Raw genomic sequence first — 12,988 nt, 5'->3', positions numbered from 1 at the left:
GAGACCAAATTTCCCTCACGGGATCAAAAGAGTATACTATACTACTATACTACTTGTATGAAAATGAAGGGGCTGCAGGACCTCCGCTTACAACCAACCAACTATCCCTGCTTGCTGCTATTTCTTATTTTGTGCTATTCTACCGGCACTCTGCAAGAACGACTTGGCCAGAGACTACAGTTGTCAGCATTGCATTGTTGACTGGCTCTGTGGATACCTTCACATCCCCTCTGAATTAATTTGACTGTCAGTGCTTTATCAGACGTTTGGTTCCCACAAAACACACACTCAGCCATCTCATCCTAGAAAATATATAACAAACTCATGCTTTGCTTCCAATCTTTTGCATGTTTTCTTTTGTGAATTACTTTAGGGACTGAACATCAGCTAACAGGAGTAAAGATGCTGAAAGTTGAACCTGTCAGCCTATAGTCAACCAAACAGAAGCCTAGTTGATAATGTTTGATAGAAATAAAGAAATAACATACCTTTTGTTTCAAGTTACGATAGTTACGTAAGATAGAGCTGCCAATGTCAGAGTCCCATCAGATCAGGAATTGTAGCCTACTGTGTGTATGTGTTTGTGTGTGTTTTTTTTTGGTCAAAAACCTTTTATACCAAAAACATGACGAACACAGATTTTTTGATAAAATAGTATTTTCTAATGTATGGGATAATGTAGAAACATAGCCACAGTCCCTTCTTTAATTTTGTCTTTTAGCTAATGTGTCAAGAATGAAACAATACATTTTTCATCCAATTTTCAGATTGTGTGTGTTTTATGGTACATTTTATGAATAAATGCCTAATTTGCATATATAAACATAAAATCTCAAAAACTTGTAATACATTTTTTCTTTGGTATGATGTCACTAATCAACTGGAGAAGTTTCATAGTGATAGCTATTAATTAATTTTTTTCCTGTATTACTTAGTGTTGGGCACAAAATTCCACTCCATCTTCGGCGGAAGACTTTTAGTATAGGATTCAGGAGAGTATGAAGACCGATAAAAACCAAAGACCAAAACAAAAAACAAACACAAACAAACAAACAAAAAAAAGACCAATAAAAACTACCCAGCTAACAATTTATGGTTCCCCTTAGTTTTTGGTTACGGGAACGTTCCCAAACGTTCCCTGAAGGTTAGTTTTTGAGTAGGTTTTGGTTCCCATGGAAAGTTTCCTAAACGTTGCAACCTTTAGAGAACATTCCCCTAACGTTGCAACCTTTGCATACCAATTTTATTATTACTTTAAACTAACTGCATGAGCAGGAATACATTATTATATATTGGCAGGAATTAACAGGCAAAATTGATGGGATTTATAACTTTAATACAAAATATAAAATTATCAAAATACAAAAAATATAAAAGGTCTAAAACTATATATATAAATCAGACTCCGTGTTAGCCAAGTAAACTAACACAAGGAATTTGACTTTGGTAGGTGCTCTATACATTCAACAAATAGACAGACATACTGTAGGCCTACAATAGAGACAACAAAATACATTGTGGCAGATACCAACACAATATACAAAACAACTATACAAATAAGACATAATACCAATACAAGTACACATGGGAGTGGGATGTTGAGTGCAAATGTAGTGTGCAAGTAGCATTTGGAATGATAAAGTATGTAATGTGCAGGTGAATGGTCAGAGTGGGGATGACCCCACTTATCTGCAGTTCAGGAGAGTGACGGCGGTGGAAAAATAATTGTTCTTGTTTCTGGTTGTTTTTGTGTGCAAGGATCTGTAGCTTCTGCATTTCTGTTGCAATTTTTTTGTCTTTTTGGGCTAGATTGACTGGCCTAACTGTTTTCGGCTACTAGTGGAAATAATTTTTTTGCATATTGCGTTAGAATGTGGATACAATTCGGGATGTTTTCTAATATGCCATTAGTTAAAATAAATTTTACAAAATAACTAGAATGAAATATTTGTTGGAACATAGAAGAGATAAATGTCTTGCAATGTTTTCATTTCTATGATTTTGGTAATCACTACACGAACTATAAGCTAACATGCGCTAACAAGGACATCTCCAGATGTAAAAGTTTGCCAATGGGTTGCATAGCCTAGCCTACTCGAATGTCAGTAAACCAACTTACTTTCATAGCCTAGGTAGGTTAGCAATGCCAAGTAAGTAAGCAAATCATCAACGTTAGCCTTCAATGTATTGACATCAAAACTGCAGAGGAAGGAAAGTATAGGACTGGTGTCTGAGTGTGGCACCTATCTCAATATTCTACGCGAGGGACTGTTGTGGTAGGTGAAATTTCACGGGCAACTGATGATGATTAGTCACATTTTCGGAGAAGTTGTGGACAACACTGTAAGGTCGCCCAGAATTCGCGGTGATTGGTTGCTTTGAACCGGTGAAAATGAGAGATAATCCATTCTCTGACATCCTACAATTTCAGTTACACAGGAACACATTGCATTTCTTGTGCTCTTGGTCAGGGACTTCACAGCAGCCAATCAACAACCAACGTGAACAGTAACTTCGTCGTCATGCATGAAGGCTAGATGACTGAAGTGTTTCCACATTATATAGGCCTAGCTGTAGCTGGAGGAAGTTCATTGCTGAGTCCATTGCCAAACGCGTCTCGTGTGTTTAGCATGAGCCAAACACTAGAGGGAAGCACAGTCCCATTCCTATTATCAGTATGACTTGTAAAAGCCTGTATTTGAATAGATCACACCAGTTGACAAGTGCACCTTGACACCCACTCAACCTATACATGCGCAGTTACCGCGCAAAGTTGCTCACATTGAAGGTTTAGACGATGGTTTAACAAAATCACAAATCAAAACTCTTGGCCGCATGAGATGTGACACCTGTGTGGTAGGCTACAGCCTGCCAAGTTTAACAATATACTACATTTCCCAGGATTCTGTGGAAGCGTGACTATCAGCTAACTGGTCATGAAGCCTTGTGAATCTTCAACACAGAGTGCACTGTAGCATTTATGAGCCAACTTCTTAGAGGACAGCGGGCGTGGCAACGCGGAACAGTAGGCTACGTTTAATCAAATCGCGTCTAACCAGCCTACTCAAAACAACATGTGTTCAAGGTGATGACAGTGTCGCTTAACGGAAAGAACAACAGCGTGCCAGAGGTTCTAATCAACATTGACACCTCGATGTCCGACAGTCCGCAGCTGGATTCCATTCGACGCGCTAGATAGAGTGTCTGCAAATCGTTAAGTTCTTGTCATCTCACGAGCTCGACCGCTTTCGAGAAGTCTAGCTATTACCTGTATGGTAGGCCTAACTGGATGAAATGAAAAATAACCCTAGGTCAACAGTCTGGGCAACTGGGATGAACTGAATGGGTTATATCTGCGTGTTAATTGGTTAATGTCAGGTGGCATATGGACTGTTGGCTAGTAGCCTGTATTTACATTGCAAAGTGGATTTGTGAGAGATTCAGCCACCGGAATTGAATAGCTTACTTTTACTACTCTCACTTTATTCGTAGCTTTGGCTACGTGGTGTGAATTCGAAACTCGTATCGGTGCCTGGTAAGAAGAAGAGGAAAGCCTGTGTTATTCAGTGTTTGGTACCTTCTTTTCAATTGCGCAAGGCTCAGGTGTGCGCTCCAAATTTGGGAAGCCATGGGCTGCACGGTGAGCGCCGAGGACAAGCTGGCTGCCGAGCGATCCAAAATGATCGACAAGAACCTCCGAGAAGACGGAGAGAAGGCTGCGCGGGAGGTGAAACTGCTCTTGTTGGGTACGTCTGTTCGTCAATGCAATGAATAGAGAGCCGACTGTTACTAGTAACGGAATGTTTTGATTATGCAGTTGTGGTAGCCAGCATGTGGCTGGTTGTCTTAGCTGTCATCTTGCTTGATTTTCCTAACTCTGCACATGCACAGCGAATTCATGATGTTAACCTAATTGGTTACATTTACATTATTCAAATTCAGTCTATTTGATAAGTAAAGACCGCACATCTCCCTTTGATGGTGGCATCTTGGATAATCCAAGTGGGGCAACTTTGGTTGACAAACGATCCTTTTTCTGGTTGAATCTTTGCCACTTGCAAAACAGAGCCACTGTCACATTATGTGTACAGACCATTGTAGTTTATGACAATTTAAGATTTTCAGGGTAGAGAACTGGGAACAATAAGGGAATTTTCTACTCAGATCACGCTGCATTCAATTCCGCATTCTGCGGGCAGTCATTACACCAAAAATAATCTCTCTCTCTCTCTCTCTCTCTCTCTCTCTCTCTCTCTCTCTCTCTCTCTCTCTCTCTCTCTGTATGTTGAGTTGTGTACAATGCAAACGCACTATTACCAAACATCATCAGCTTGGTGGTACACCATGGTCATCCTTTGACTCACCCTCTGTGTCAGCGGGAAAACCGACAGTAAATCTGAAAATGAAGCTCATCCCTCAGTCATGCCCCAGGATGACTTGTTTATTGCCCATCAAGGCTAGCTACTCAGAAACAGAAGACACAGGCTACAGTAACGTACTGTTCAAACTAGTTACACCTTGGAATTTGTTATGGTGAATGGCAAGATAAATATAAATTAGCTGAAAATAAAGACTTGAAAAGGTCTTCATTTCTTATTTGCCTGCTATTTACATTCAGCAATATACACTTCCTCTGATAACTTCACATGACCTGGTCACTAAAACATCTTAAGGCAGGCCAGATTTTCTTACAGTGCACAGAAGATGACTAAGTGTGTGCAATGATTTGTTTTTGTTTTATGGCTGCAATAAGGCAGCTCTTATCTCTAGTAGCAAGGCAAAGTTTAAGTGAGAAGTCGAGAGTCTGGATCTTTGTTTTGAAGAGGTACTGAAGTATGCCAAAAGAAAAGTCAAGTATGTCTCAGAAATGTACTAACAGAATCCTTGATTAGTTTGCTTGTTTTTTTGAATCAGTGGACAGTAGTTCACCTATGTGTCTATATCAATGTCCTGGTATCAGAAAAAGCTCATGTTTATAATGTTACTGATACTTTTGTCGGTACAGATTGTGAAGTAGTTTGTTATGAATAGGGCTTACCATGTGCATGGGTTTATTATGAATACATAGATTTGATCTCTATAAGGCCTATTAGTGGGTCATTCTCTTATGTGCTTTAAGGTGAACTGTATAGGAGCCATACTCTCACGCTTTGTAAGCCCTGATAACGGATGCCAGCTTTGAGCAGAATCTACTATGGCCTCTCCAACTCTTATGGCTGTGGACTGTATGGTTACTCTCGCATGTTGTGAGCCAGTGAAAGATGTATGACCAGCAAAGGCACCCAGAACGCCACACCACAGTATCCGAAGATTAACGGCTAGTCTAGCCACAGGAAGGCGCTTTTCATTACGCAGATCCAGCTGCTGGTCTAGTGGTGGATGAGTTCCAGTGTTGGGCTCGGAACACTTTTATTGTTTTTGTTCTATTTTCTGCTTCAGAAGTAGGCCTATCTTATTTATGGTGGCTGTCAGTTGAGTCTGTGTTTACTCAAGTGGCTCACTGTTTTATAAGGGTATGGGATCGTGTGAGTGTGTCTGACATAAGCCTGTTGATTGATTGATGTATTTTTTTTTTTTATTTGATTAAAACCCGCACAAACCTCTGGAGTTGGAAAGATGTTGTGTATGTTCACATGTGAATGTGCTGTATCCTTGTGTTTTATATGTGCTTTTGTGTGTCAGTGTGTGTGTGTGTGATAGCGAGAGAGAGAGAGAGGGAGAGAAGGAAAGAAAGAGATTCTTTCAATCAGACTAGAATGAGGGTTGAGTGATGTTTCATTTTCCCTGTTCACCTGTCAAGAAGAGAACAGAGCCTGAGACTTCAGGTAGATGGAGGATAGAGCAATTAAAAGAAAACAGAACCGTCCTTCAGTTCATTATTCCAGTTTCCTTCATCTCCCCATATCCGCAAGGAAACACCAGGCTCCAGGTGCTTTCCGGAGAAGTGTGGGTATGACTATCCGTCCAATTATGCGTCATATTTGGGGAAAGAGTTGTGTTTTTTTAAATGGTGCAACAGTAATTTTAAAGTTGTCTCTGAGTTTCCTCAAAACATTTCTAACTACATAGTCTTGTTTACTTGTAAGGTTTCCTGTGAATTGTGTTTGAGAGCTCTAGTGCTGAAATTAAAGGCTTAATTACCCCATCAAACACAATGGCCTGAAAGTAATTATTTAGCAGCATTCAACAAGACTACTTGATTAGTCATTCATGGACAGCTGATTAAGTGACATGCCTGTGTGCAAAGTGACCCAAAGTGCCTCCTTCAGGGATGCATTCTGTACTCTGAAGGTAATTTCATTGAAATTTTTGAGAAATGGGGATATTCAATGTGACCAATTTCAGATGCCCGTTTCACACTCTGTGCTTGTAGACTGCAGGTGCGGGATCGAGCAGAGCACTGAGAAATGTGGATTGTCACTCAGGCCCATTTCCAGTGTGTCTGTGCCACGCGTGTGTGGCTTCACCCGCGTGCCGCTCGCTGGCACAGTTGGCGCGTGCTGAACCCAGGACTGACAGAAAGTTCCTGAAAAGCACTCGCAGCAAATAGTGCAGCACCGGTCACTGGCTCGTCCAGGTCTGCCAGATGTGTCCTGGTTCCTTTTACTTCAGCAGGTACCGTCACACTGGAATGACAAGAATGTTGGAAAATGAATGTTCTAAAGAATATGGGTTCATTCAGAGCCGTAAAAAGGTACTGGCTCTGGGTTCATTGAATTCAGCATGGAATTTTAGAACCTTGTCTTGTTGTGGAGCGGAATCTTTTGTTAGAATGTTCCAAACTCCCCTGCTGGATGATGGCCTGGGCCTAGGCCTGGGAGACCAGTGAGTGGGAAGGCTGATTGACAAGCGGAGGAGAGACAAAACACACACTCACAGTCATGGCAGATCTGCTGGCCAGATGGAGGCATTGGTTGTTGGCAAGAGTGACCTCACCACTGACTAATTGGTGGTTCTGGAGGCGTGGGCAGAAGCTGCCAGTTTTTTGGGTTGAGAGCCTGGCCATGAAAGGTGATTGGTCGAAAAACCAGGTTGCTGCAAAGCTATTGTTTATATCGTTGTCATAGGTTAGACAGATAAGTATATATACTTAGATAGTTACGTAGCTCTCGTTTATAGTTATGGTGATATCATTTGAAATGTGAAGTCTTTAGCACAACATGGTTTAACATGTTTTTTTTTGTTTTTGCATAATTGGAGCAAAAGCAATGAATTGTGAACAGATTTTGGGAGTTATTTTGCTGGGGATTCTTGTCTCTGTTTTCATGCCCACACTTGTATCCCAGCAGATTTCAGGCACAGATTGGCCACACTCGTTTGGCTAGGGGGATTTGAGGCTACAGCACTCAGCACTATCCAAACAATTGCTCACACACACATATATATATTTGAAAAGATACAGCTTGTGGAAAGTGCAGCGTCTGCTCCAGATTACCTCTAGGTAGCAGGGTGAAATAAAAGAACTTGATTTTAATAGGGAAGAGAGCCCTGGCTTATCTCATGGCTGGAGCCACTGATTATATCACAGGCTCGACTGCACGCTCAAGCTGGGCTCAGGAGAGTTTGAAGCTGTGCTGTCTCTTTGAAGCTGTGCTGTCTACAGTACACGCAGATCCTCACACACACGCACACACGCCCACACATGTCCATACATGCACTTTCACATTTGCACTGATACACTCACAAGTATGTGTCTGCACTCAAACACTCACATACACAGCCACATGTTTACTCATGTGCGGTGTTAAATACAAGCATTGTGATCAAAGCACAAACATGTATTTGAAATGTAGACTCTACTGCGCTCCTGCTCCTGTTCATGCTCTCCTGCTGTGGAATCCTCTGCTCAGGGTTGTCCGCTACCAGTGCAATGCATTGAGGTGAACAGACATGTTGAGACCAGACGGGACTTCCAGGCAGCTGATCCAGATGTGAGAAATGTGAGATCTGAGTAGTGCTTACTGTAAAACACCCGCGGCACAACATGTCAATCATTATTCCTGGGAGTCCGACTCGTCATCCATGGCCACACCCACAGCCAACAGCAGATAAACAGCCCTGCTCAACCGCCAATGGGAATGAAATATCAGCAAAGGTCACTTTAGCTTGTGAAATGATTGCCAAGATTGTGCTCCTTCTGATTTACTCACTGAGATTTATCACTGAGATTTATCAGTGCTTTCTTTTGCTTTGTTCAAGGACAAGCATTTCTGATCACTGGATCAAGATCAAGATCCAATCACTGACCCATAATTAGTGGATGTACCAAAATTACCCAAATGTTCCATTTCATTGAGATGCCAAGAACTCAGATTTGACGTTTGAATAGTTTGGTTGTGCTGTAGGTGTGCACTCAAACTGTCACTGAACATTGGGTTCACAAGGAGGTTTCCGGTGTGGTTTGTTCGTCTGTTTGTGTACTGGCTGCATTGTCACGAAAACTGATGGAAAGGTGCCAAGGAATAACTTGTGTGTGTGTGTGTGTGTGTGTGTGTGTGTGTGTACTAGTGGGAGAGGATGCACACCGATGCTCCAACACAGACATGTTTTAGAGATCTGCTGTACTAGTTCAGAACAGCGTGTCAGTGCTAGCACTCCCACACAGTCCCTTGTGAGCCTTGTTGTTAGCATAGCAAGGAACACTTGCAAGGCAGAAAACTTTATATGTCACTTTGAGTTGAGGAAATTACTGACATGCACAGAGCTACTTTCACAACCCTTTAACTCTTGAGAAGAGTGATCTTGCATCTGCCTGTCGGCCCTTTGGAGATGCGGGCGCCCCATCAGTCTGTGAGCCAGATCTCACGGTCAGATGCTCACTGGACAGGGAGCGCAAAAGGCCACACTGATGAGTAGGAGATACTTAAGCTTGACAAACAGCCCAAATACTCCATCCCAGCCTCATCACTTCCTCCTGTTCCTGTTTCTCCTCCTCCTCTTCCTTTCCAACAATCAGCAGCCTTGGGGTCTTGTGAGCAACTACCCTAGAACTCTGAACATTTATTGATGCCTACATGGTCAGAGAACTGTTAGCAAAACATTTTCAGGCATTCTTTCCTCAGAATGCAGAATGACATTAAGAAATAGCAGGCCAGGTGGTGGTTAAACTGGGGTCTGGAAGGCCAAGAAAACGTTCAAAGAGAGCTGCATGTAGGATTACTAGAAAGGCAAATCAAAGAGGAGAAGTTGCCACATGATTCCCTCTCTGTGACACAGAGACACACATTCCCTCTCTCTTTTTATGATTCCCTCTCTCCGACACACCTCCCTCTCTTTCCCCCTATACCTTCCCATTCTCACCGTGACCCTCTCTCTCTCTCTCCTCGTCCCTGGCCCTGCCGCGCTCCCCTCCCTGGTGCTTTTGTCTGGCTGCCTGGCAGTTACCTTGGAGCCATCAAATGTCACGGGTGTCCCAGCGCTGGCACGAGGCCGGGGAGGAGGAGGAGCCGATGCCCTGCGTCGGGCTGGCGTGGGACTGTCACCACTCTGCCGCTTCCTTGTCTGACAGCGGAGGGAGGACTCTCCCCGTAGAGGCCCGGGTGGCCTGTGTGGGGTAGCTGTCGCCTGCGGCAACTCTGATGTACATTACCTGCCAGACATTATGAGTTGTGTGGCTGTACGTTCATGTACAGTGCTGAATGGAATTAAGGTGTGCGCTCTCTCTTCTCTCTCTCTCTCTCTCTTTCTCTCTTTCTCTCTCTCTCTCTTTCTCTCTTTCTCTCTCTCTTTCTCCTCTCTCTCTTTCTCCTCTCTCTCTCTTTCTCTCTCTCTCTCACTCTCTCTCACTCTCCCTCGTTGTGTTGTGTACACAACGTACAAAACGCACTTGCGTGAGAGGCGGAGAGGAGTTTCATAAATGTGCTGAAAGAACAAGTGGTAAACATGCTGTTTGATCTCCTAAACCACATCTCATGCCTCAGGATGGCAAGTGTGCATAGACATACATTTTGTCAAGCACGCTACAAACTCATTGTTACCTCATTTTCTGAAACATCGTTGAACGTATATATGCCACTGTAATTGGTCAGGGGAAATTAGGAACATGTGCATATTAGTTTAGTTGTCTCTATATTTGATCACATTATCATAAATATGCAAAGATTTATGACTCCAGATTGACCTCTGGTGGTCTGTACATCTTGTGTGCTTATGTAGTTAATGAAAGAAGATTAGGGCCAAGCAGTTATGCATGGCCAATTGGCCATGATTGATTCCAGTTGAGGCTAAATGTTTTTCCCCCCTGTGCTATCATGTAATGAATAGGTAGACCATGTTTGTTCTGTATAGCCTAGTTGGAGGGGGTGGGGGGTTGTGGGACATATGTAAGCTGTGTGAACTTTGAAGTGTAATTAACTATGGCATGAGTCACTCTGAAGCCCACCTGGACCCCTGCTGCAGAAGTCATCGGTCCAAGGTGATCATTTGTAAGTCTGTCTAGACCTATGACATTTGTTTGACGAGGTGGGGGACAAAGAACAAAGAACTAACAATGCTGTGTGGTCAATTTCTTTTTTGGTCACTTGACATTCCATGCTGCATGAGTAGGGCAAATAAATGTTTAATTCAATTATATTTAGCAAACAGTTATAGTGTGCACATCCCACCTTCTGGCAGGTGCAGAACAAAAGAAAACTACACTCAATTGAAAGAATATAATGTCCGCAACACTGCTTTGACTCCCAATTATTTAATGCAACGTTTCGACCCTGCTGGGTCTTCTTCAGGCAAAATATAATGTCCGCAACACTGCTTTGACTCCCAATTATTTAATGCAACGTTTCGACCCTGCTGGGTCTTCTTCAGGTGGTCCATTTGCCTGAAGAAGACCCAGCAGGGTCGAAACGTTGCATTAAATAATTGGGAGTCAAAGCAGTGTTGCGGACATTATATATTTTTCAATTAATTCAATTATATTATCATCAATAAGGATGTAATACAAATTGATTGGAATTGGAATTACATAAATATCGAATGAACTTTGCTGACATTATGAACTTTGAAGAAGCACTATGCAACAATTTTAGCAAAAATGACCTTAATTATGCAGGTTGAGAGTCGTTCTGATGGTTCTACAACACTTTCTGGGTCGTTTGGTGGGTGTTTCGTCTCCCCCTATCGCTTCTCCGCGGAAAAAGCGAATATGCAACTTTTTGGACCCGGTCCGGGTAAATTGGATATGACTCAGCGGAAGTATCCAATCGCGCCTCAAAAAGGTAGTCCGATTGTAGTTTCGAAGAAGACTGCAAAACGGACGCCGACTTGGCTTTGATGCTGTTGAAATTGTAAGTAGCCTACCCTTGGGTGAACTTAGCTTGGTTTCTTGATGGCTAGCTTGCTAGCTAGTGGGGGTTTAGCTTAGCAGTCACTTGCTACCGAAGCTGCAGGGGGTGCTGTGTAGTGAAAAATGTGAGCCCAAATCCGGCGAAAACCCAGAAACAGCGAAGGAATAACCAGACCTGCATAGTGCTTCTTTAATTTACATCAGTGTAGCTTTCAAAATGATCTGCAATACAGTAAAAAAGTAAGAAAAAAATATTTAAAAAATCTTTGTATATTCCCACAAGGTGTTTGGGTGCTCTGAAAATGAGAACCAAAATGATTTTTTAGACTTGTAAAGTCTGCTGTTCAGACCCTGAAGGAATTTATTTTCTGTTCATTGTTTCTACTTATCTCAGTAAGGAAAATAAATCAAGAGCCTATGTTGAGTACAAATATGTCTTCTGAAGGCTTAAACAGAGCCCATCCAAAACTCCAATAAAATTTGTATCAACTTTGAGGGTCAGCTATGACCATGTAGGATTATCCAGACCAAACGTGACGATGTTGCTACATACTATTCCTATTTATGTACCAGCATACAAAATTTGAGCCTTCTACATGGTTTAGTTCTTGCGCTGTGGGCTTGTGAACTTTGACAAAAAAAAGAGGCCGAACAAAATCGACACCCCCCTCCCCCTGTAAAACTGGCTGTATCTTGGAAAGTATTGATCTTACATAAGAGTAATTTTACAGTGTGTTTCCTGGGTAACATAGGTACACCTGGTAATTTTTTCAGAATTTTTTGAGACCTAAGTGCGTGGGCCCTGGTTGAATTGACGTGGAATGACCCAGGTATATGATTAATATGCAAGATGTTCATAGAAAAACATAGGCTTACATCCACTAATCTTACTGAATCATAAAATGCAAAATGTGTTTATTGTGATTGTGCCCTTAAATTCCATGACTGATCTCAAAAAAAGAAGAACTGAAATATGGCTGTGCATTGTCTCTGCACTGCATCTGTGCTGTCTGTCTTTACGTGAAACTGGAGATTTCCTGCTCACCAAGTGACTGCAGCCACTGCGCTCATGACATAAGCACAGCTAACGGAACATGTGGAGAGAGAGAGAGAGAGAGAGAGAGAGAGAGAGAGAGAGAGAGAGAGAGAGAGAGAGAGAGAGAGAGAGAGAGAGAGAGATGGTGATGGGTCCGTGTCCTCATGTAATTCACAAGAGAGCCCAGGAGGAATATCTCAACTCGCAGTCGCATCGCAGCATTCTAATTGGTAATTCGCTGGAATCAGCCTTAGGTTGTGAATCTAAAGCTTTGGCCCAGCACAGCTCAGCCTCCCCTGGCCAGACGGAACAGACGTAACAGATCTGCTGAAAAGCTGGCATCATTTTTCGATAAAACTCACACAGCAGGATGATGCGCAGACGCAGCCAACTCTAGAACCACTTTCATGCACCTCGGTGTGGTGAAGATATTGCTGAATTCTGGCCAAAGCAGAGCTGGTTTGACTGACAGCCTGTGTCTCCAGTCAGATAAATGTTAATACGCCATGAGAAATATTAATTGACTTTTTGTTAAATGTAGTGTGTCAATACTGCAGTATAATTGTACCTCACAGGGTTGGTGTTGTCATAACAACATTTTAAGCCCAAAACATCTTGATACAAATGAACAAAAATAAAAATAAAACGTTTTGCATATTAAATCCCATTTT

The 12,988-nt window shown here is 42.3% G+C and overlaps 1 protein-coding gene across 1 annotated transcript in view; it reads left to right on the top strand.

Moving 5' to 3' along the window:
- Positions 1 to 2,902: 2,902 nt before the first annotated feature.
- gnai2b (guanine nucleotide binding protein (G protein), alpha inhibiting activity polypeptide 2b) overlaps positions 2,903 to 12,988 on the top strand; it is a 40,866-nt gene continuing 30,780 nt past the window's right edge. The window contains exon 1 of the mRNA XM_048254901.1: positions 2,903 to 3,746. Within this exon, the coding sequence (XP_048110858.1) occupies positions 3,629 to 3,746 (118 nt within the window). The 5' untranslated portion in view covers positions 2,903 to 3,628. The remainder of the gene's footprint in view (positions 3,747 to 12,988) is intronic.

This window comes from Alosa alosa, chromosome 10 (assembly GCF_017589495.1).
Source record: "Alosa alosa isolate M-15738 ecotype Scorff River chromosome 10, AALO_Geno_1.1, whole genome shotgun sequence".
Taxonomy (NCBI): domain Eukaryota; kingdom Metazoa; phylum Chordata; class Actinopteri; order Clupeiformes; family Clupeidae; genus Alosa; species Alosa alosa.
The sequence above is the reverse complement of the archived record's forward strand: the minus strand, read 5'-3'. Positions and strand labels throughout refer to the sequence as shown.